This window comes from Cnephaeus nilssonii (genome assembly GCF_951640355.1).
Source record: "Cnephaeus nilssonii genome assembly, chromosome: 9".
Lineage (NCBI taxonomy): Eukaryota > Metazoa > Chordata > Mammalia > Chiroptera > Vespertilionidae > Cnephaeus > Cnephaeus nilssonii.
The window spans coordinates 11,610,593-11,634,178 of record NC_137080.1 but is presented as its reverse complement, the minus strand read 5'-3'; the positions used below and the strand labels follow the sequence as shown (position 1 = coordinate 11,634,178).

Below are 23,586 nucleotides of genomic sequence, written 5' to 3'. Positions count from 1 at the left end.
AATATTATTTTTACTTTCTCAACTTCTAGAATCAGTGCCCATTGTTCTTAATCCTCTTTAACTACTCTCTATGTATCCATCTAAGTTTCTGAATTTTTATTTCTTCTGATCGTAATAGTAATATATGTCTACAATAGGAAATTTAGAAATTACAGAAAAGCATGAAGAAGAAAGACATCACTCATACTGTTTGTGCCTATGATATTTCTTAAATTTTTGAAAATTTTAAAAGTTTGTTTTTTTCTTTTGTCAATAGAGGTAAAATATACATAATACAGATATATCAGATCATTTATAAGCAAAGAAACAAATTGTTGAGTCATTTGATCCTTAATTCCATCGGATATACGGATAATAATTTGTAAGACATTTAAAGGGACCTGATTTGCATATACAGATTGGAACACAGATATTTAAAAGAAATAGAAATTTATACACATACCCAGAAATTAATCACTCCTGTCAAAAAATGAAATTTTGGAGCCACTTGAGTCTGAATACAAAGAAAGTATTATTTTATGTCTCAATAAAAAATGTTAGGGGAGAGCACTTTTATTTTTGTAAAAATGTATTAAAGATAATATCTCAAGAGTAACCTCCTATCCCTATATTATATTGTCAGTAATTTCTCCACTGCTCTGATCTAGCGGTTGGAGCTATTTCCACTGAGGAAAGCTCTGGAGTGGCCCTGCAATTTTTCCATAAATGAGTAAATCGTTAGATTTCTGAGCATGTTTGGTGAAAGCACCTTTCTTTAAATTCCTGCTTTAAGTCCTGTCAAAGGCTGGTTAGTGTGAATCTGTGCTCTGCTTTCATGGAGTGATGTCTTATCTATATGCCTCCATTCATGCTACTGGTTGTTAGCAGTACAGATACAGATAACAAACTGATGGTTGCCAGAGCGGATGCAGGTGGGAAGATGGGTGGAAAAGGGTGAAGGGAAATAAGAGGCACCAACTTCCAGTTATAGAATAAGAAGTCACAAGGATGTAATAATGTACAGTATAGGGAAAATAATACCATAATAGCTTTGTATGGTAACAGATGGTTACTAGCCTTATTGTGATCACATCATAAGGTATATAAATGTCAGGTTACCATGTTGTACAGCTGAAATGAATATAATATTGTATGTCAACCATACTCTAATAAAAACTAAACTTAAAAAGAGATAAAATAGAGTTAATTTGTTATTTAGAAAACTCTAGTGCATCTCATTATAAATAATCAAGCAAGATTAACCTGATTTCATTTTAACTGAAAAAGTAATCAATAATCTCTTTTAACCTGGCCAGTGTGGCTCAGTGGTTGCGTGTTGACATATGAACCAGGAGATCATGGTTCAATTCCCAGTCAGGGCACATGCCTGGACTGTAGGCTTGATCCCCAGTGTGGGGTGTGCAGGTGGCAGCCAATCGATGATTCTGTCATCATTGATATTTCTATTTCTCTCTCTCCCTCTCCTTTCCTCTCTGAAATCAATAAAAAATGTATTTTTTTAATCTCTTTTAGCATGAAGCATGGACATGATTCAACTACCAGAAGGTTGGGAGTTGCTAGAATCATTTTTTACCTTTTGGGAAAAGAATAGGTTGAGTTTTTGTTGTTGTTTTTTGTTTTTTTTTTAAAACAGAAAGCTGTGATTTATAAGAACATTGAAGGTTCTTACACTCATATGCCTCAAGATTATGTCTTTGTGGTAGGCCTTGGGTAATGTAGCAAGTATTTTTAGTTCTAGGATACATTATTGTATTCCTTTTACATTTTTCACTGGCTCATCATTTTTGTTTATATGCTGCTGTGTCTTGCTAAAAATATAGTCATCAACTTTAATCCTATCTGATAGCTCTCCGTCTCCAGGCCTGCTATAGAGAGAATGCACTACTCTGAGGTCAGACTCCTGGCAATCTCAGCTTACTTGAAAAATGCCTATAAAGCCAAAGAAAGCAAAAAAGATATCTTGGATTGTAACTTCTATCTCACACAGTATATTTCATAGGAGAAGCAGTCTTTTCTCAGGCCTCACCTAGATAGTTGGACATAAAATTAAGACAGGATGGTACAGGAAGTCAAAGAAAGAGTAGTGAGAGGTTTTCAAATGTCAGCTGGAAATAGGACTTTATATATATGTGACTCTACCAATTATAAAACATAAAAACCCTGTATTATATTTTCAAAATGTGTCAGGATGTTTTGGTTATAATGAACAGAAGATACAATTTAAAATGGTTTAAACCATCGGTTCTCAAAGTTGGTGACACATTGGAATTATTCAGGGAGTTAGAGAACATCCAGGGGACTGGGTTTCATCTCCAGAGACCACACTTTAATAGGATGCAACCTGGAAATTGAGATGTTTAAAAAACACAGGTGATTCTAATGTGCAGCAATGCTTGAGAACAACTGATTTAAACAACAATGAAATTCATTGACTTATATGGCTGAAGAGACCAAAGTTATGGCTTGCTTTGGGCAAGGCTTGACATGACACAGAGGCTCAAGTTCCTGATTCAGTAGGTCCTGGAATGTGGTTGAGAATTTGTCTTTACAAGTTCCCAGGGGATGCTGCTGCTGCTGGAGATAAGTATATGGAAGTGAGTAACAGACCCTGCCTTTTGAAGATTTTTAGGAAACCAGTGCACTTATATCCAAGTTATATAGGAATAGCCATACTCATATAATTTTCATATTCAGTGAAAGGAAAAAAAATCACTGAGTTTATTATTCCAAAGAGGATCTTAAGGAGAAATCTATAGCTTAAGTGTGACTTGTTCACAAAGGTATCCTTCAACTGTATATTTGATCTGTTTTTTTGTCTTATGTTCTATTTAGGTAATTGCTCTAACTTTAGACCTCAGTGATGGGCTCCTGTATTGGTTGGTTCAAGACAGTCAATGTATTCACCTGTACAGAGCTGTTCTTCGGGGGCAAGGGTAAGTAATAACCCTTGAAGGCAATTGATTGAGAAGAAGAGAATGACTTGCCCATCAGTTATAAATGATAATGCATGAGAATTCATTTTTCAATAAACAGTTACTAACTATCCACTCAGTTGCAGGCATTGTGCTTGTGGGGAAAGATAGGTTTGTAAACATGTAATTACAGTAGAATGTGGTGAACACTGTGATAGGGTATATAGAGAGAGCAGAAGACACTGTCAGGTGGGTGAAAGTCTACAAGGCAAACCAGAGACTGTCTTCACAGTTGAGTAGGTGTGAATAAATAGCCTTTTGCTAGACCAGGGACTATGGGAATAGCACCAGTGAACATGTGTCTTTATAAGGTTCATAAGTCCCAGCTATGGTCCTCTGAGGTAGTGTGTGTGTGTGTGTGTGTGTGTGTGTGTGTGTGTGTGTGTGTGTTTCCCAAGGAGATATTGTGAAATTCTCAAAACAAAACTTTCATTTATTTTTATTTTAAATGTCATATTTTATAATTTTCTAAAGAGGGAAATGTCAACACTTTAACAAGATTTAGAGAAATCATTCTTAAAAAAGGTCATTTTAGAAACAACCAATAAAAATTTTAAAGTAAGAAAGTCCTTGTAAAATTCCCTGTCATTGAGAAAAAAATCTCTAAAAGCAATTTAAACCATAGTCTGTTTGCTTGAATTCCCTGGTCTGAAAAGAAGCATTTTGACTAAGCTTTAGAAATTAGTATCATTGGGGCAACAGAGACTTGTGACTAGTATACAGAGAAGGACCCAACAGGCTAGAATAATGAAAGCAAGGAAATAACCAAGAATAGGAGGGAGACATGGCTCAGTGAGGAGAAACCAGTCACTGGGTTGTGACTTTGATGTTGGGTATTACCAAGAACCACAAGTAGTTATTAAAACCTGGGTAACACTCTTGCCATTGCAGTATCACGTTAATAAGAAAAGCCCTAGAAAATTCGCTTTAGGAATATTATAAGAAAAAGGTAAAAATCAACTAAATATTAAACTAAGAATAATGACAATTATTGTTGCAAGGTAGTTTCTGTTTTTATATACACAAACATATGTTTCCTGCAGTATTTCAAGGTACCAGCCCGTCCCCCTCTCAGGATACACACACTAATTGGTGTTGTGTTTCAGCAGTGTTGGGGATCCCACCATCACAGAATTTGCAGCCTGGAGTACTTCCGACATTTCCCAGAATGCACTGATGTACTACAGTGGTCGGCTTTTCTGGATCAATGGCTTTAAGATTATAACAGCTCAAGAAATAGGTCAGCGAACTAGTGTCTCTGTTTTGGAACCAGCCAAATTTAACCAGTTCACAATTATTCAGACGTCCCTCAAACCTCTGCCAGGTACAATATTTTATTCTAGTTTACCCTCGCTCCTCCATACTTCCTGTTAAATAAATGTCTAGGTTGGGATTTTTTTCTTAAGAATTATGTTTTAAGAGGAAAGGGTTTTAGTAGTTTCTGTTGGTTTGCTTGCAATCAGTTTGTTTTTTTAAAAATATATATATATTTTATTGATTTCAGAGAGGAAGGGAGAGGGAGAGTGAGATAGAAACATCAATGATGAGAAAGAATCATTGATTGGCTGCCTCCTGCATGCCTCACACTGAGGATCAAGCCTGCAACCCCGGCATATGCCCTCACCGGGAATCGAACTGTGACCTCCTGGTTCATAGGTTGACGCTCAACCACTGAGCCACGCCGGCTAGGCACAGTCAGCTTATTCTTAATTCAAATGTACAGCTTGAAATGGTCAGAAAATACGTTGATTTTCAGAATATTTTAAAAGAAATGACTATTTTGTTTTGGTACTATTAGTAATTACTATTAATTTTCCATGGTTTTTTTTGTTTTTGTTTTTGTTTTTTTTTACGATGATTATAATACTACATTCTTTGTCACTCTATTCTTTCTCTCATTTCATCCCAGGGAACTTCTCCTTTACCCCTAAGGTGATCCCAGATTCCATTCAAGAGTCTTCATTTAGGATTGAAGGAAATGCTTCAAGTTTTCAAATCCTGTGGCATGCAGTCCCAGCAGTGGATTGGGGTGTAATTTTCTACAGTGTGGAATTTAGTGCTCCTCCTAAGGTATGGCCTTGGTTCTAGTAGCTTCCTTCTCAGACAGACTGTACCATCTGCATCCAGCCCTGCCCACGCTGATTTGTAATTCCTTCACTTAGCCAAGCCCATCTCCTTGGTTGCTCCATTAGCCTCTGTCAGGATTATTCCTGAGATCCTTTGTCTATAGCCAGTCTCTGACTGCTTTGTGGTTAGTGCAGACAGCTGGCATATTAGACCCTTTAACTGGAATTTACCACATCAGCATTTCCAAATTTGCAGGGCTTGACTTTATATGTGAACTAAAGTTTGGAGATTTTAGTTAAGTTGGAATAAAAGGTTTTATGATTTTTCTCCCTAAGAAAATAATGTTTTGTGTTTATATTTTAGTTCCTGGCTAGTGAAAAACAGCCTTTACCTGTATTTACTGTGGAAGGTCTGGAGCCTTATGCCTTATTTAATCTTTCTGTCACTCCTTATACCTATTGGGGCAAGGGCCCCAAAACATCTCTGTCACTTCGAGCACCTGAAACAGGTACAGGGGTTAAAGTCTTTAAGAAAGAAAAGGGCAGAATCTCACTTTGCATGATCTAGAATGGACAGTTAATTTTTTAAAATAACTTTCAGTTTTATAGATGTGTTTAGATTCAATACACTTTCAATGACTTTTTAGAGATTAGAACAACACTATTAAAATAACTGCATAATTTATTCCAAAAGTATATTTCAGAGATTTTTAAAGAACTGTTTAACTTCACTGTAATGACATACAAGATGCACAAACATGTTTCAGGTAATTTGTGAAATGCTTTATAAGGAAATTGGGCATTTATGAACAGAGACAGTTTTGTGGGAGGTAGGCTTATTGGGATATATCCTCATAAAAGGTAATTCAGAATCTTCCGTAGATGAATAACTGATGTTTAAATTTATTGTTTTTCTTTGGAATATATTTTAAAATGGATACTAGCTATATCTTTGCATGTGTCTATCACTTTCAAGTGTAAAAAGCATACTTCTGTGTATCACTCCTTTATTAAACATTTAATACCTACCTATCATGTGTCAGAAACATCATTTCGTTTGATCCTTGCACAGCTCTGAGGTAGGTAGACAGGTGTTGTTATTTTGACTATGAAAAGGAGGAAACAAGCTCAGTAGTTGCCCAAAGTAAAATAGAGAGTAAGCGACAGGGCTGGAATTTAATCTGGACTTTTCACTATAGTTTCATCAAACCTCCGTTCAGTCACTTTTGCAAATGTTGGCAAATGATAGTGTCATATTGATTTAATTTACATAACTTCCTAGCACAGGACTTGACAGGCAGTAAGAGCTCAATAAGCATGGACATCCATTTACCATTACATATATATATATATATATTATATATTATTACATTATATATATGTAATGTAATTATATATATAATGTAATAATATAATAAAGAATCTTATTTACATTAAGATTCTTTCAACAATATTTTTCTGTGAGTCACATAAGCTTAGGCAGGTTCAGAGCAGTTAGCACTTGGGTCCAAGTATGCTATCTTTGCTATTGTCTTGGGATGTCATCCTTGGTTGGATTCTCCTGTGAAAATAAACTTGACTATATCTAACAGGGGGTATAGTGAGGGCTGGGGTCATCAACACTCTGCTGGATGTTGGGAGTAGTAAGGAAGATTGATAAGATCTGTCCTTTGCCATCAGGAAATTTACAATATAGTTGGGAAATTATTCAAAATGACAAATATTTATTAAGCACTTACTGTGTACCTGTCCTATACTAGATTTGGAGGGATTTAACAAGGATTGAGAAAAGGTACTTTCTCTGATGGAGCTCATAAAACAGTAGAGATAAACACATTCTGCTAATGATAATAGAAGTAAGACTGATAACTGAGTAGTAGCATGGCGTAAGTAGGCAAGACTGTAAAACCTTCACCTACATCAAGCTGCCTCAACATTCTTAAGAGCGGGCAATATACATGTACTACATAGATGGTATGGCTAGGGAAGGACTTTAGGGAGTGGAAACTCTAGCTGGGCCCTGAGGAATGAAGCAAGAAGAGTGAGTATCCCATGTGAGTGCAATATAAGAAGGCCTGGAGATTGGATAACGACGTGAGCATTGAACATCAAGAAGCAATGTGATTGGAGAGAGGAGTGGGAGAGTCTGAAGAAAGAAGAATCATATCTTAAAAGGAATAACTGGAAAATCAGGAAGAGACATTTCCTTTGAAAGATAGAGAAATTAAAGGACTGATCAAGAGTGAATTGCTTGGTTTGGCTCTAGAATAAATGGTGACCTTCAAATCATACTCTTGGGGTACATCTTGTCTCCTGGGAGGGTTCAGGGGAGAGGACCTAGGATCCCCAATAGCTGTACTTTTTATCTTGAAGTAGCTGAAGGATAGATCGGGTTACTGCCTTCCTTCCTGGTGACTGCCATTCCCACCTCCAGCTGAATCATTCTGTTGAAATGAGAGTAAATATTGTATTTTGTAAGAATAAGCCATCTTTCATTGATACAGGGCACAGACAAGAAGATGTACCTAAGTGGTAATAAGAGGGGTTTGGATTAGACATAAAGGAGATTTGCTAAAATATTAAGATAGGTTCCTGAAGAAATCTATAGAATAGTCTCTCCTGAAGATATTTAAGAACAAGATAGATATACCTCAACTATCTGGAATGAGAAAGAGTTATTACTAAGTTGCTCCATGCTCTCATCACGAGTGGTAAAAGTCAACCTTCTATTCTTTTCTGCCCTATCGGTGTCTTTGCTTTTCAGTTCCATCAGCACCAGAGAATCCCAGAATATTTATATTATCAAGTGGAAAATACCACAATAAAAATGAAGTTGTGGTGGAATTTAGGTGGAATAGGCCTAAGCATGAAAATGGTGTGTTAACAAGATTTGAAATTTTCTACCAAATATCCAACCAAAGTGCCATCAACAAAACATGTGAAGACTGGATTGCTGCCAATGTCACTCCCTCAGTGATGTCTTTTCAACTTGAGGGCATGAGTCCTGGGTACATTGTTGCTTTCCAGGTATGGGCACATGCCGGGGTTGCAGGCTTGATCCCCAATAGGGGCCGGCAGGAGGCAGCCAATTGATGATTATCTCTCATCATTGATGTTTCTATCTCTCCCTTTCCCTTCCTCTCTCTGAAATCAATAAAAACATATTTAAAAAAAATTTTTTTTAAAGAGTGTGAAATAAAAAAATTCAATAATTTATTAGTTTCAGAACTTAATTATTGTCACTGAGGACACTGTCAAATGCAATTTTTTTGTATCTTTTTCTTTCTTTAGGTTCGAGTCTTCACATCCAAAGGACCTGGACCATTTTCTGATTTGGTAAAGTCCCAAACATCAGGTACTATCTACAACCTGTGTAAATAACGATTAGTGTATTTAAAAAAACACCACAAAACTTTTAAACCCTTGGTATTCTCAGGGATATAAGTATAATCTCTGAGCTGAAGTTAAAGTCAAATAAAAATCATTTTTTATCATAATTAAACATGCTTTAATATACCTAGGCTTAGAGCAACTAGTCTGTCTCCATTGAGACTGATGAACACAAAGGAGACCCATGGATTTCAAAATGACATCATATTGAGTTCAGGGATTTTGGTAAACAAGTTATTTTTCTCATACATATTCCCTACTTGTATTTTGTTTTCAGAAGTCAACCCATTTCCATGCCTCATAACTCTTTTGGGCAACAAGATGATTTTGTTAGATATGGATCAAAATCAAGTTGTATGGATGTTTTCGGCAGAAAGAGACATCAGTGCCGTGGGCTACACAGCTGATAATGCAATGGCGTATTATGCTCAGGGAGACTCCCTCTTTCTTTTGAACATGCACAATCAGTCCAGCTCTGAGGTACATCACTATGTAATTCTTTAGAAAGGAAGGAAGTATGTTAACTATCCAGGTTGTTATTAAGAGGACTTTCAGTGCAGTTGTGAAAGGAAGCAAGTAGAAGATCTGCATATCACACTGCCCTGTAATTAAAATGATTGGCCTGTGGTTGAGGCATTAAGATTAGGATGCTTGAAAAGGACAGATGCCCTATAACTATTTAGTCACAAATAAACTCAGATTAGGTTTTGGGCAAATGCCATTCAGGATTAATTTAACGCAAACAGTTATTGGGTTTAAGGCACTGTGTTAGTTCCTGGAATAAAGGTGAAAAACAAAAGGTGTAGTCCTTAAACCCCGTCTAGTACTGGTCTAACACTTGGAAGACAGTACGGCACAGTGATTAAGAGGGTGAGCTTTGGAATCTGACAACCTAGAATTTAACTCTGACTCCACCACTTACTGGATCTGTGACCATCAGCAAGTTATTTAATCGCTTTGGTTATGTAGTACCTCATCATAGGATTCCTGTGAAGATCAAATGAGATAATGCATGTAAGGCACATAGCACAGTGCCTGGCATGTGGTAGGCATTCATTGAATGTTTGCTAGTGGAGAAGGCAGACAGAACACAGTGTAAGTGCTGTGCTGAGGGCAGGATATGGTGGAATCTCGTAGAATGGATGCTCCATCCAGGTTGGTTGTGGTAGGATGGCAAGACATCTTGGACTCCAAGAAGATGAGCCAGGTAAAGGTGGGGAAAAGCTGAGGAAGCAACAAGCGCTAAGTCAGGGAAACAAGAGAGCCATAGCATATTCAGGGAGCTATAAATACATAGAAGGAGCTTGGAATGGAGATGGAGGTGAGGGCAGAGTGAAAGGCAGGTGGTAAAGCTGTAGAGGTAGTCAGGAGCCTGCATAGAATGGGCCTCCTTTGCAAGCAGCAAGCCATTAAAGAAATTTAGTGGGTCATTAACATGATCAAGCTGTGTTTTAGAAAGACCTCTCTGTTAGCTGTGTGACTAATGACTCAGAGAAGGTTAAATCTGAGACAATTAGGAGGCTATCACAGAAAACCAGATAGGAAAGGCAGGAAATGAGAAGCAGTGAGGTGAGAAAGGAGAGGACAAATTGTGGACATATTTAAAATGGGACCAATTCACAATTTGTAGTAATGGTAGGAAGAAGTCAAGGATGAACCACAGTTGATGGGATTGCTCCTCGGGTGAGTGTTGGGAATCTATAAAAAATATAAATGTAGGAGAAAAGGAGGTTTGGGACATAGAGTGATGAATTCTGTTTCCTGGGATCATTCATATATGTTTAGTAGGCAGTTTAATATTTGAATCAGTAACTCAATGAGGGATCAGCCTGAAGATGTGGATTTGTAGCATTGGTTTATGGTTTACAGTTGAAACCATGGTAGTTGAAATCACTCAGGGAAAATACACTATGTGAGAAGGAGACCAGTGTTACAATGGCACACAACCCAGAGTTATTGAGGTTTGGGATTACAAAAGAGAAGGGCAATAAATGAGTAATATGAGTGGTTACAGAAAAGTCCTCAAACTTGAAAAAAAAAGTGACCACTATCTTCTTGGCTGTGTTTTCTACCTGATTTAAGATTTTCCAAGATGCACGGGTTTTTGATATCACAATTATTACAATTGATTGGATTTCAAGGCACCTCTACTTTGTGCTGAAAGAATCACAAAATGGAATGCAAATATTTGATGTCGATCTTGAACACAAGGTGAAATATCCCAGGAAGCTGAAAATTTGCAACAGAAATTCAACAATAATCTCTTTCTTCGTGTATCCACTATTAAGGTATCTGAAGTATACCTGTTTCTATTGTGCTGAAATACAGAGACATATTTAATACAATATCTTTGGTTTAATATTAGGTGTTAATGATGAAAACATAAAATACTTAGGGGTCTTGACTCACTACATTAACATTTAGTAAGTATCTCTACATATAAACTATGGGCCCACAACCACAAATATGTAAACTGAATCCATACTAACAATTTAACTAGCTTAAAGTTAGGTTAATTGCCAGCAGGAAATCAAAGCAGATTTTTATATCAGTGAATTTAATAATATCCTCAGTTGGTAAGGACAAGAAGAGGACCGAGACAATGGCAAAAGATGAGCAGGAGGTAGATGGGCAGCATGTCACACACAGTAAAAGCTATTCTGGGCTCATCCATCTTTAAGTGATGTCTTCAAAGGATGAATTTTAAGGCCTCTACTCAGCAACTGAGTGGTAGTTTCTTAGGCTGGAAAGATGTATTTTGTTTGTGCCATAGCATGGATATAATCTATCTTGAAATTAGATTGTTAACTAGTATTAAGAAGCAGAAACAAAATTGAGAGGAGGGGAATGGAGATAGGTGTTGATGAAAAGTTGCAAATGTATTTTATATTTACAATCATTAGTAAGACAATACAGCACCGAAAGTCATTATAGTCCAAGGCTTTAGTTGTAAACACATTTATTGAGAAATCATTGGAAAATGCTACAAATTAGATTTCTTGTGACCTCCTCCATCTCAGAAGAAGGTTATTGGGCACGTGGACATGTTCTCTCTAAAAGATGCATTTGTCCCCCTCAATATTAGAAATGATTGTCCTTCATAAGAAACTAATACTTGAAATGATATATTTTACTCATTAAGTTGGATGGTATTTTTCCCCCAATAGTCGCCTGTATTGGACAGAAGTTTCCGATGTGGGCTCTCAGATGTTCTACTACAGTATTATCAACCAGACTTTGCACCGCATTCTGCAACCCACAGCCACAAGCCATCCAAATGGAAGGAGCCAATGTTCTTGCAATGTGCCTGAATCTGAGTTAAGTGGAGTAGTGACTATGGATACTGTTCACCTAAAGAAACCACAGATATACTTTGTCAAAGGGCAAGAGATCTGGGCCATGGATCTGGAAGGATGCCAGTGTTGGCAAGTTATCACAATGCCTGTTCTGCTTGGTAAGATGCCATGTATGTATGTAGATCTTTATTAGTAACTAGCAGCCCGTTTGCACGAAGATTCGTGCAATAGACCTTCATTCTCCTGGCTGCCTGCACCAGTTTTCTGCCGGCACCAGGGACCCAGGCCTTGGCTGTGGCCACCGCCTTCTGCCTTCTTTCAGGATCGGGGCTTGGCCCTGGGCGGCGGCCGTGGGCTCGGCTGCACCCCAGCCTCTCTGCTACGGATCGCAGGAGCCGACCCCCGGTGGTTGCCTTCGATCCATGCAGGCTCCCCGCTGGTGCCCAAGGCCGGGAAAGCCTCTGCCGAGCCTTTCCGCGGCCTTGAGCTCAGCCGCACCCCAGCGTCCCTGCGACGGTTTCCTGGTGGGCATGGCTGGTGGGTGTAGCGAAGGTACGGTCAATTTGCATATTACTCTATTATTAGGTAGGATTATTAGGTAGGATGGCAGCCCCTTGTATTCCATTAAGAAGGGCTTACATCCCATATGTATGCAAAAGAATATACACACAGTACTTATTCTAAACCATGTCAAATGCTCTTGTAGAATTCAAGTCAAGTTGTTTCCAGAAAAATTGTATATAGGCATCCACATAATTTTCTGGATCTATGGGGGTATTTTTGTTATTGTATTATTAACAGTAGAGCTACAGTGTATTGAGCTTCACTATAAAAACTAAGAATGCTACCAAATGCATTATCTCATGTCATCTTCACAACACCCTGGTGAAGTAGGTACTAGTGTTGGTGATGGTGAGAACAGCACCAGGTGTTAGACCGGTGGGTTCAGACCTTGGTACTTGAGTTCTGGTTAGGAGAAAATTCAGAGCCAAGACTCAAAGTATAAGAGAAAATTTATTTAGAAAGTCACAGAGGTAGAAGAAGCGAGTGATAAAAGAAGTGGACTCAGGAAACAAATTACAGAGGCAAAAGAATGGGCCTTTGGAGCTTAGGAGTGAGCAGGGCCTTCGGGGAGAGGAAGGGGAAAGGAAAAGGGAAAAGTGTGCGGGTTGGGTGTGTTCCCAGGAGGGAGAGTGTGCTGGGTTGGGATTTTAAGAAAGATCCCTGGGAAGGATCTCAATAGAACATTCATCGGATTTCCAGGTGTGTCTTTTCATGGTCTCCACTGATTGTGTCAGCACCTGGGCAGAGGTCAATGCAGTTAGTGGTGAGATCAGCTGTGGTGTTGCTTGTCTGGTTTTGCTGCTTTTCTGAGCCTGGAGCTGAAACACAACTCAGGCCTAAATGTACACATCATTGTCCTGGAGTCTTAATGCTTAAGGGCTTAATGCTTAATTCTGTTCTCTGGGCCCCTAGTTTGTTTCCCCAAGGGGGTCTATCACATACATGACTAGCAACATGCCAGGGGAGGAAAGGTAAGGGGAGGGTCCTAACTGCATGACCAGCGGTATGAAAGGTCAGGGGGTGTAAACCAAATGATCAGCGATATGCTAGGGGAGGAAAGGTTCCCCTGGGGATGAGGTCCTTGTTTTCCCAGTTTTGCTTGTTGCTAGGCAACTGGGGCTTTCCACCCTGGTGACCATCATCCTTGCTCTGCTCATGTCTGTCTAACTGCCCACCACACTAGCATCCTCATTTTGCAGATGAGGAAACTGAGGCTGAGAAAAGTAAGATAACTTTTCCAAAGGGCTACAGTTAGTAATTAGATGATCTGGGGTTTAAAATTGGGCCATTCATGATCTTACTCCCAGTACCCTATTTTATTTCATTTTTGATGATTCCACTACTCCACATTCAGCATTAATTGGCAAATACTTGACATTCACATGCTTGTGGAGGAAACATTTGAAAGGCTAAAGCAATTTCAAAGTCTCCAAATTAGGAGTAATTGCAACAGAAAAAAACATGCATTCTAAATTCCCCTTACATAATCTTAAGAGTCTATTATTTCTCACTCTCCAATATGGTATGTGCTAGTCACATGTGGTGGTTTAAGTTTAAATTAATGAAAATAACAAAATTAAAATTTTAATTCCACAGTCACACTAGCCACATTTTAAGTTCTCAAAAATCACAAGTGCCTAATGGTTACTGTATGGGCAACATTGATATAAAATCTTTCTATCATCAAAAGTGCTACTGGGCATTGCTGATTTATATGTGAAGCTTTGAAATTGCAAATGTGTGTGTGTGTATGTATGTGTGTGTGTGTGTGTGTGTGTGTGTGTGTGTGTCTATGGGTGTCTGAATATGAAAGCTATAGCTGTACATATGGTTTTGTTGACATGCCAGTCAGAGTGTTTCAGAAACAATTCTGTTGTACTCTCAATGGGCTGAAGAGTAGAGATGATGTTTTGAACTTTTCTTATAAAAAACTACTTGTTTTTGATAAATCCGTGACAAAGACTTTTATTTTATTTTTTAACTTTTTAAAAAAATATGTTTTTTTTTTATTGATTTCAGAAAGGAAGGGAGAGGGAGAGAGAGAGATAGAAACATCAATGATGAGAGAGTCATTGATTGGCAGCTTCCTGCACACTCTCTACTGGGGATTAAACCTCCAACCTGGGCATGTGCCCTTGACTGGAATTGAACCCGGGACTCTTCAGTCCACCGGCCAATGCTCTATCCACTGAGCCAAACTGGCTAGGGCCAAGACTCTTTTCTCAATAATACTTTATTTAGGCTCCTCTGAGCCCTCAGGCCTGGACCTTAGCCTTCTATGTCCATTCTTGCCGAGTCCAATTTTAGCAAGAATCCTGCTAAATCAATTTAGAGAAAATTTCCCCCACCTTAAATATCTGATTAAGCCCCTCATACCACACCCTGGATGTTCTTGCTTGCCTTTACCAAGAATCTTATTAGCCAGTTTAGCAAGAATCCCCTTACCCGTGATGTAGCCTCTTAATAATTTTTACCCATTGACCCTCTCATTGTGCATGTTGGTTATGAATCTTCAGCTATCTCTTTTATATTCAGAGTTGAGTACATCTCTTTCCTATATTATATATCCCTCTACAATATTGCAATAGACTAAAGTCTTAACATTTTAACAAGTGTCAGAATAATTTTTCTTTAACACCTGATACATAAGAATTACCTAGTAGGCATTATCTTACATTATAAAAAGGGGGAACCCATAATTGAAATCCATAATCATAAAATTAGAAAATTGGAATAACTTTAGAGATCATTTAGTTGTCATGATATTGGAGGAAATCCCTCTACAAAAACAGTCTTGACTAAATACCTGTTTATAAAAAAAATAGTACTTTATTGGGAAGTCTGTTTAATTTTTGGGATAATTCTGAATGTTAGATATTTTTCTTCTTACATGTAGCCATTCCTATTCCTATTCCTCCCATTTATTAATCTGAGTTCTGACCTCTACATTTAAAAGAATAAACCAATCACCTTCTAGGCAATAGCCATTCAACTAGGTAAAGATATCTGTCATAGCCCATCCTAAGCATTTCTTTTAGAGGGAAAAGTCAAGTATCTATCACTACACCTCAGGGGATGTGGCTTCTAGATCTCTCTTTGCCCTGGTCCCCCTCCGGCGGTTTCACTTCAGCTACATCATATTCTCTTAAACGTCACCCCTGGCATGACTCACGGTGCTCAGTGTGTTCTGGTCAGTGCAGGAGGCGTCTGCCTGCCCAGGTCATCTTTTACTGCACTCAGAGTGGTGTTCGGTCTTTGGGCTGCCTGTCATTTGAAAACCCATAAATTTTTTTCCATCATTTAAAAAAAAAACTATTATTGAGCTAGATTTCTTTCATTTGCTATTTCTAGGGTTGATTTTAAACTTGAATTCAGGATGTTACATTTGTTCCTGTTAAGTTTCAATCTATTTCCTGATTCTGTTGTGATATTTTTGAATTCCAAGTCAGGGACTACATACACTAGTGACAGTAAACCTTGAATAGTATCTATGAATTTGATAAATATGTTTACTGTGCATTCAGGTCAAATCATTGATAAAAATATCGAGCAAGGCACTGAGTCCTGCGCCTATCAGCTAGTACCTCCCTTCAGATAGGCATTGTTTGGCTTGGAGTCACACCGGTAAGTTGTAAATCCTGGCTCTGCCCTTGACTAACCTTGTGGCCTTGACATTATTTAACTCATCCAAGCCTCAGTTTCTCCTTCTACAAAATGAAGCTAATAACAATGGTAGTTACTTATGGCTTCATGTGGAGCTAAAATGAGAACATATCTGGAAAGTCCTTAGCCTAATGACATAAGATGTGTCATTTTTTTTTTTTTTATTGATTTTTTTACAGAGAGGAAGGGAGAGGGATAGAGAGCTAGAAACATCGATGAGAGAGAAACATCAACCAGCTGCCTCCTGCACACCCCCTACTGGGGATGTGCCCGCAACCAATGTACATGCCCTTGACCGGAATCGAACCTGGGACCCCTCAGTCCTCAGGCCGACGCTCTATCCACTGAGCCAAACCGGTTTTGGCAAGATGTGTCATTTTTTTCGTATCAAAATAATAGGAAGATTCAAAATGTAGCAGGTATGACATAGAAAAAGTGTTTCACATATTGTTTGGAGTAGACAACATAAGATATGTTCTTTATTTTATGCTTCTCATAAACAGGAAAAACACTTGTTAGCTTAACTGTGGATGGGGAATATCTATACTGGGTCTCCACAGCAAAGGACGGCACCGAGATTTATCAAGTAAAGAAAGGCCGTGGGGCCATTCCCTCTCAGGTGAAGGCCCCAAGGAGCGAGCGCATCTTGGCTTACAGTTCTGTGCTGCAGCCTTTTCCAGGTAATCAGGTCACAGGCTTAGTCAACTTGTTCTCCCAGTTCAAGGCCAGGAAAGTCTCCTAATGAATGACTCCTTCTCCGGGCTGTTTCTCCAACTCCTTTGTCGCGCTCTTAGTGCTGCTCCAAACTGCCAGGGTGTGGTGTGCGCTGAGACAGCTGTTTGCCTTGGATCGCGTTCATCTACGCGTGCAGTCACGGCTTGGGCTGCGGGAGGCCACCAGAGGCACGGGAAACCCTTGTCCTGTCGTTCTTGCTGCCTGTTTCTCTTTCTCTTCTTAGTCCCGAAAGTTCCTTTCTTTCTGCCTTTTTTCCTTCTCTGACGATATTTTAGACTCCCAATGATTTCACAAAGCATTGCATAGCATTCCAAGGTCAAGTGCCTATTTATAATAGTATTCTGTACATCAACCATTTAACAGACATACATGTGTCCTACCACTTCTATTCAGTTCTGATTTTTTAGAAGATGTATCACTCATGAAGCTTTTAGTGTTGTGCCCCTAACTCTATTTCCCCCAGAAACCCTGTGCATTTTATTGTGCAATTTTGTATAAAGCAGTGACTTTTAAGAATGCATGTGTCACATTATGGGCAGAACTGACTATATATATTTACTACTGTGAGTCACAATAAAAAATGTTTGAAATCTAAAAACCAACCAACCAACCAACCAACCAAAAATGAAAACAGCATTATATAGACTCATGGTTGATTTTCTCAAGCTCTCTCTACCATTAAGATGTCTATGTTATTCTAAATTAAGTATAATTCCCACTAGAGAGGGATACAAATGAATGAAACAGACTCAAATAATCTTTGCTTAAATGTATTCATTTATAAAATATGTAAGTTACAAAATATTTTTTAAAATGAAGATTTTATAAACAAATTGAATGCCATTTTGGTTAAAAATTAATTTTCCACTTTGAGAAATTTAAGAGATTTTAAAAGTCCATGAAAATATGATTAATATAATGTTCTGATTACCTCAAAATAAAACAAAGACCAACTTTATTATGCTACTGTCTAGCTCCATCTGCTGGAAATGTTAAGCAATTACCCGTTACCTTGCTCCCTAGTTCATCCATCTTTAAGAAAAAAACTTTTCTGTCCTGAATAATATTTCCAACACTTCAATACATTATACCTTATAAGTTAAGTAAAAAATAAAAATTATATTACTCTCAATGTTTATATGTGTATATATTTAATCTTTTTTTCTTATTATTTTAGATAAAGCATTTCTGTCTCTAGCTTCAGATATCGCAGAGCCAATTATACTTAACACCACTAACACCAGCCTCACAATCAGATTACCGTCTTCCAGGACAAACCTCACCTGGTATGGCATCACCAGCCCAACTCCAACATACCTGGTTTATTACAAAGAAGTTAATGATGGGAAAAATGGTTCTGAACCAAAATCTAGAATGCTGGTAAGATTGGAGCTGGTGGTCTTTGTCTTTTTACAAGATTCTCTTTTTTGATATGAAATTATTAGTCATAGTATTTTCTATATCATTTTCTGGGATGTGCTATTATGCAACCTGTTATAGCTGATTCATCAAAGCATATTATGTCTAGTCTTCTTGTCTGGGAATAAGTTACGCTTCAACAAACTTTATTAACTGACCAGTTGGTAGATCGCCAACAGTAACAATTTCCTGAGTGTCCTTAAAAAAACTGGATTTTCTATCCTTCCTGGTTATCTAATTATCCCTAGAGAGTGATGCATATGTGATTTTATGGCCCATCTAGCAGATTGCGTTTGAGGGGTAAGAAATGCGTTTGACAGAGAGAACATTGCCATATACCTCTGTCCTCCACAGCATATATCTAATACAAAAATTGTATATTTTTTGTGTGATTTCCAGTATTTTGTGAAATGTCCCATTATGTAGGGGCTATGCTTTGATTTATCATTTTATTTCTAGTACCCAGCATAGTACTTGACATTATATAGACATTCACTAGATATTTCTCAAGTGAATAAGTGAATTGGCATAATTCTTGGCAACATGGGCACTGGTGTTTTAGTTGTCCTTATGATGAAATCATGTGTATCCTATATTTCGCTTTGTGCTAATTATTTAACCAAGTCAAAAAGTGAAATTGACCATCTCCTACTTGAGGTTAACACAGTATACTTTGCCAGAAAATACAGCCGATTCTTATTACTTCCTTTATTTTGTCTGTTTTTATCTTTTTTACACATTTCTAAAGAGAGCTGTTTCAGAGGCAGCTTGGACCAGTTGGCTGACTAAGACTGGGCTGGAGCACCGGACATGGTTATGAAAGCCAATGTATCTTGTCTTCACATTGATTAACATGCACCAAAGGCATGGCTCTCAGCCTCGTGCACACTGGAGCTTTTGAAATCTCTGGGTCCAGGTTTCCCCTCAGCCCAATTCAGTCAGAATCTCTGGAGGTGGGACCCAGAAGTCAGTATTTTCTTAATATTTCCGACATGATTCCAACCTACAACCAAAGTTGAGAACCATTGACCTAAGGAAGGTCTTTTAACTTAAACTTTATTTCTAAGAATGACTAGATAATGTAGCTTAATCTTTTCTGTTGTATACATGTATGTATCACATCCTTCCAATACCATTTTGCTGAGTTTTTAACGCAATGCCAATGAAATAGTGTCCTCCTCTGGGACTCTACCTTCTTATGTGAGATGAATATGCCACGAAATTGACTGAAGGCTGTCAGTCATTTAGCATTTATTCTTGTAGCTATTCAACAACTCAGGCCTGGGCAGATTAGAACAGTGAACATTGTCCTTCATGACCCCGTATTTAAAAATAAAAAATGTTGAGTCTTTTAATATTTTATCACTTTGATTAAATAATTTCTCCCCATTTGTACAAAAAATAAAAATCACATATTTATATTTGTAAATTAATTGCAGGAATTTCAGGAGAGTGTAGCCCTTATTGAAGGCTTACAACCATTTTCAACCTATATGATACAGATTGCTGTAAGGAATTACTATTCTGATCCTTTGGAACAGTTACCTCTGGGAAAAGAGATTTGGGGAAAAACTAAAAGTGGAGGTGAGTTATGGGCTTGGTGTGGGATGCTAGAGTGGGATTTTGTAATATACGTGATGTGAATGTCTGTATTTGTTTGTTTTTTACCTGAATATAAAGTCATCTTTATTATGTGAGCTTTTTAAAGCTTAATAAGAAAAATATATTGGTTGAGAAATACTTTGATGACATGATTTTTGCTCTAACACTAGAAGATGATAAATAATATCCCATCAAAATGAAAAGTGACTAGAAGCTGAAAGGAACATCAGCATCAATACTGTTTGATCAAGAAACACATTCTTTGCTCTCACCACACAGTGTCACCCTCTTCCCATATCTTCATAGGTCTGCACACGTGGTGGGACGGGAAGACCAAGACTTTTCTCTATTTAAAGTAATATAACATGTTGCCTTAAAGAAAATGGATCTAGAATCTAAAAAGGTGTCCTTCGAGGTGGCAATTATTATGGGGTGATGCCATTTCTTTCAGATGTCTCTGATGAATTCACGAAAATCACCCCAATTTGGTTATTCATCATCATTGGCCAAATCCTGGAGCTAGAGTCAGAGAATGATTTAGTCATTAGGCAAAAATAAGCCAGAGTCTTTCAGGCAGCCGTTAACTTACCATTATATAAGAGGCTGGCTTCCCGGAGGCCCATCTGTCACTCATTCTGCTCACATGATATGACTGTTCCTCAACCAAGACCCCCTCCCTTCCTTCCATCTCCCAGTGCTATTATTGCAACATCCCTTGTCCTGCGTTGCTCTGTGTTTCAGTACCAGAGGCTGTTTGGCTCATTAACACAACAGTGCAGTCAGACAGCAGCCTTGTCATATCCTGGAGAGAATCTCCCAAGCCAAATGGACCTAAGGAGTCGGTCCGCTATCAGCTGGCAATCTCACATCTGGCCCGAGTTCCGGAGACTCCGCTTCGACAAAGTGAATATCCACATGGGAGGCTTGCTCTCCTTGTGACTGGACTGTCCGGGGGAAAACCATATGTGCTAAAGGTACAGCGAGGCTATGGGGTACTTTTACTGCCATTCTCAAGCACAAGGTTTTGAAAAGGTTAAGCAATTTTATATTTTTTTAAAGGTCCTTGCTTGCCACGCCGAGGAAATGTGGTGCGCTGAGAGCCACCCTGTCACTGTGGAAATGTTTGACACCCCAGAGAAACCTTATGCCTTGGTTCCAGGCAACACCAGTTTGCAATTGGATTGGGAGGCTCCATCTAATGTGAACCTCATCAGGTTTTGGTTTGAACTCCAGAAGGTAGATCACACCGTACACTTAGATGCAAATTCTTCTTTTATGCTGTAGAATACGTTGGAAGTTCTTCTGCATATCTCTAGAGCATTCTCTTGTATTAATCAACAATATATTTGACCACATTCATTGATTCAGGTTTGCCATCTACAAGCTGTGAAATATCTAGACTAATTTCTGATAGGAAGAATTCCCAGTGAGATTAATTTGTTCTTAAAAGACTCCAGGTAAAAGGGTATAGATTATGGTTTATAGATTTCATAATATTTTACTTCATTTAGATGTTATCAGCATGGTTCTCTGGTTTAAAGTCCATAGCAATTTGGTATTTTCTATAAAAAAAAAAAGAAAGACATATATAAGCAAAAAAACAAAACCTGTTTAGAAAGGTTCTTTCAACCATTTAAGGCTATATAGCAACAGGAGAGAAGTAAGATATAAAACCATTTGATCTTGGCATATAAACTATAAGTGTTCCTCATCCAAAAATCTTCATGCTTTAACCAATATAAAAATATTCACTGAATTGTAAAATATCAATTAATCTAATTACTTCACTGCTAGGAAAAAGTTTAGATTGATTTTATATTGCTACAGTTAGAATGGATTATTACATTTTTCTAATTGCTACATTTCATTTTCATCATTATATATGCATGTGTCCACATTTGTAAAGATTAACTAAGAATGTTTTGTTCAGTGATAACTTAAAAACAAATCAGTATAGTCATGGCCTCATTTTCCTTTAAAAATGAAGTTGCTCTCAGGATGTTTTTTAGAGTTTACTACCTAAGATTCTTGTATGACCTTGTACTTTTATATAAAAACTATGAAATATGTGACACAACAGTGAATGTTGACTTGATAAAACCAAAGGCCATACTTTAATGGGACTTCTTCCACTGAGCATTTTATGATGATGTGTTGCCTATTTAAAAAACGGTCATCTTATAAAAATGCAGTTAAATTGGAGAAATTAGAGGATCACCTCTTTTTTTTTTTTTTAAACATCTATTTAAGTAAGCTTATAATGCAGTTCAGTTTAGAGTCAAGAGGAGGGATATAAAGCTCATTTCCCAGATCAAAGAGACGAAATGGGAAGGACCTTGGAGATGATGATCTCTAGCCTCTCATTTTACTGATGAGAAGTCAGAGACCCAGACAGGCGCCAACATGAGTCAGATCTCCCCAGACAGACAGCGGAGGACCCCAGGTGACTCATTCCTCAGCAGTGCTCCTTGGGTGCTGTCCACAGAAGGAACAGGAGTCATTAAGCCACCCAACTCCTCAACATTTGGAGTGGACTGCGGCTAGGGACTGCCTGGTTCAGTCCTCATGACTTTCATGCAACGCTTTTTGTTTCAAAACTCCTTGTATTCTTACACTTGCTCAACACAGGTTTCAGAAAAAGACCACTTAAAAATCATGAAGCTGAAATTGTCTGATACAGTAATTTCTACATGTGTGACCCTCTATAGGTACTAATTGATGAGCACGGTAGAGGCTATATTCTGAGAGGGTTAATGAGTGATATCTAGTCAGAAAGTTCTATCTCTTTTGAACCTACCTTATAGTAATAGGACAGCTGGGGATGAACTGATAACTCTATACTGAAACTCTGGGGCAGGTGATAAGGGTGAATACATATCTTTTTAATTAATAATTTTTTTAGAAAGGGAAGAAGGAGACAAAGATAAACTTGTAGTCTCTCTCTTTTCTATCAAAAGTTCCTTATATAGAAAATGAAAGAATTTGGGCACAAAGCTAAATTTCTACCTCGGGCTTAAATTTCATACGTTTTTAAAAATCATAACAGTATACAGAAGAAGAACATATTTGATTTAAGATTGGAGAGAAAGAAGTAATTTTGCTTTGGCAATGTTTTTCTTTTCATGGAAGCCCATTAAAACTGTGTTTTCCTCAGCTATCTAGGGAAATCCCTACCAGAACCAAACATTTTTGAAGTTCCAATCTCTGAGACATTACAGTCTGCATCATCCCCCACCCCCTCCACCAAATAATTTGAAAATCCCTCTGTGGTTGCCTCCACCCATCACTTGTAGGCCTCTGCAAAGGAGGTCTGACTCTGTTGTGATTTACCGGGGTAGCCTGGGGCATCTCGCCAAGTTTGTGGTCTGTCCAAAGCATTCATTGCTATGGGAAGGCTGATACCCTACATTTTTCCAGTAGCCCCCTTGGCTAAACATCTTCCTGATATTTCAAGGAGCTGTATTAATTTCTGGATGGTGTGGGATGTTGGGCCACCTAAACTGTTCACTTAAGGTAATTACTATAGCAGATCATGAAGGAGGCAGGATCACAAAGAGCTAGAATTTTTGAGCCAGTTATTAACCAATCTCTCTCTCTCTCTCTCTCTCTCTCTCTCTCTCTCTCTCTCTCTCTCTCTCGTCGCTCCCATAGGTTCAGAGTAAATGTTATGGATCCAATGTATATGTTTCATTAGGTTATATGTCTCGATGGGATTGATACACTTATAAGTTTATCAGGAAATGTCCCTGACATGAGCATTTCTATTTTTTTTTTCTCAAACCTTTCATTCTCCATTCCCCCTTTCCTTATGGAGCAAGGTGGTCTGCTTCTTGAAAGGCCTATAGATAATCATTCCTAACTGAATAGAAAACTAATATA

At 38.1% G+C, this 23,586-nt stretch overlaps 1 protein-coding gene across 2 annotated transcripts in view; it reads left to right on the top strand.

The window, feature by feature from the left end:
• Positions 1 to 23,586, top strand: part of ROS1 (ROS proto-oncogene 1, receptor tyrosine kinase) — a gene marked incomplete at its 3' end in the record, with an annotated part of 95,470 nt that overhangs the window by 36,523 nt on the left and 35,361 nt on the right. The window contains exons 18-31 of one of the 2 annotated variants that reach the window (XM_079780235.1): positions 2,833 to 2,933; positions 4,082 to 4,296; positions 4,882 to 5,042; positions 5,403 to 5,547; positions 7,803 to 8,065; positions 8,330 to 8,393; positions 8,706 to 8,908; positions 10,511 to 10,716; positions 11,596 to 11,882; positions 16,455 to 16,631; positions 17,864 to 18,066; positions 19,545 to 19,689; positions 20,449 to 20,681; positions 20,767 to 20,943. In XM_079780235.1, the coding sequence (XP_079636361.1) occupies positions 2,833 to 2,933; positions 4,082 to 4,296; positions 4,882 to 5,042; positions 5,403 to 5,547; positions 7,803 to 8,065; positions 8,330 to 8,393; positions 8,706 to 8,908; positions 10,511 to 10,716; positions 11,596 to 11,882; positions 16,455 to 16,631; positions 17,864 to 18,066; positions 19,545 to 19,689; positions 20,449 to 20,681; positions 20,767 to 20,943 (2,580 nt within the window). Of the gene's footprint in view, positions 1 to 2,832; positions 2,934 to 4,078; positions 4,297 to 4,881; positions 5,043 to 5,402; positions 5,548 to 7,802; positions 8,066 to 8,329; positions 8,394 to 8,705; positions 8,909 to 10,510; positions 10,717 to 11,595; positions 11,883 to 16,454; positions 16,632 to 17,863; positions 18,067 to 19,544; positions 19,690 to 20,448; positions 20,682 to 20,766; positions 20,944 to 23,586 lie in introns of both variants that reach the window. The other variant, XM_079780234.1, reaches the window with a different exon arrangement.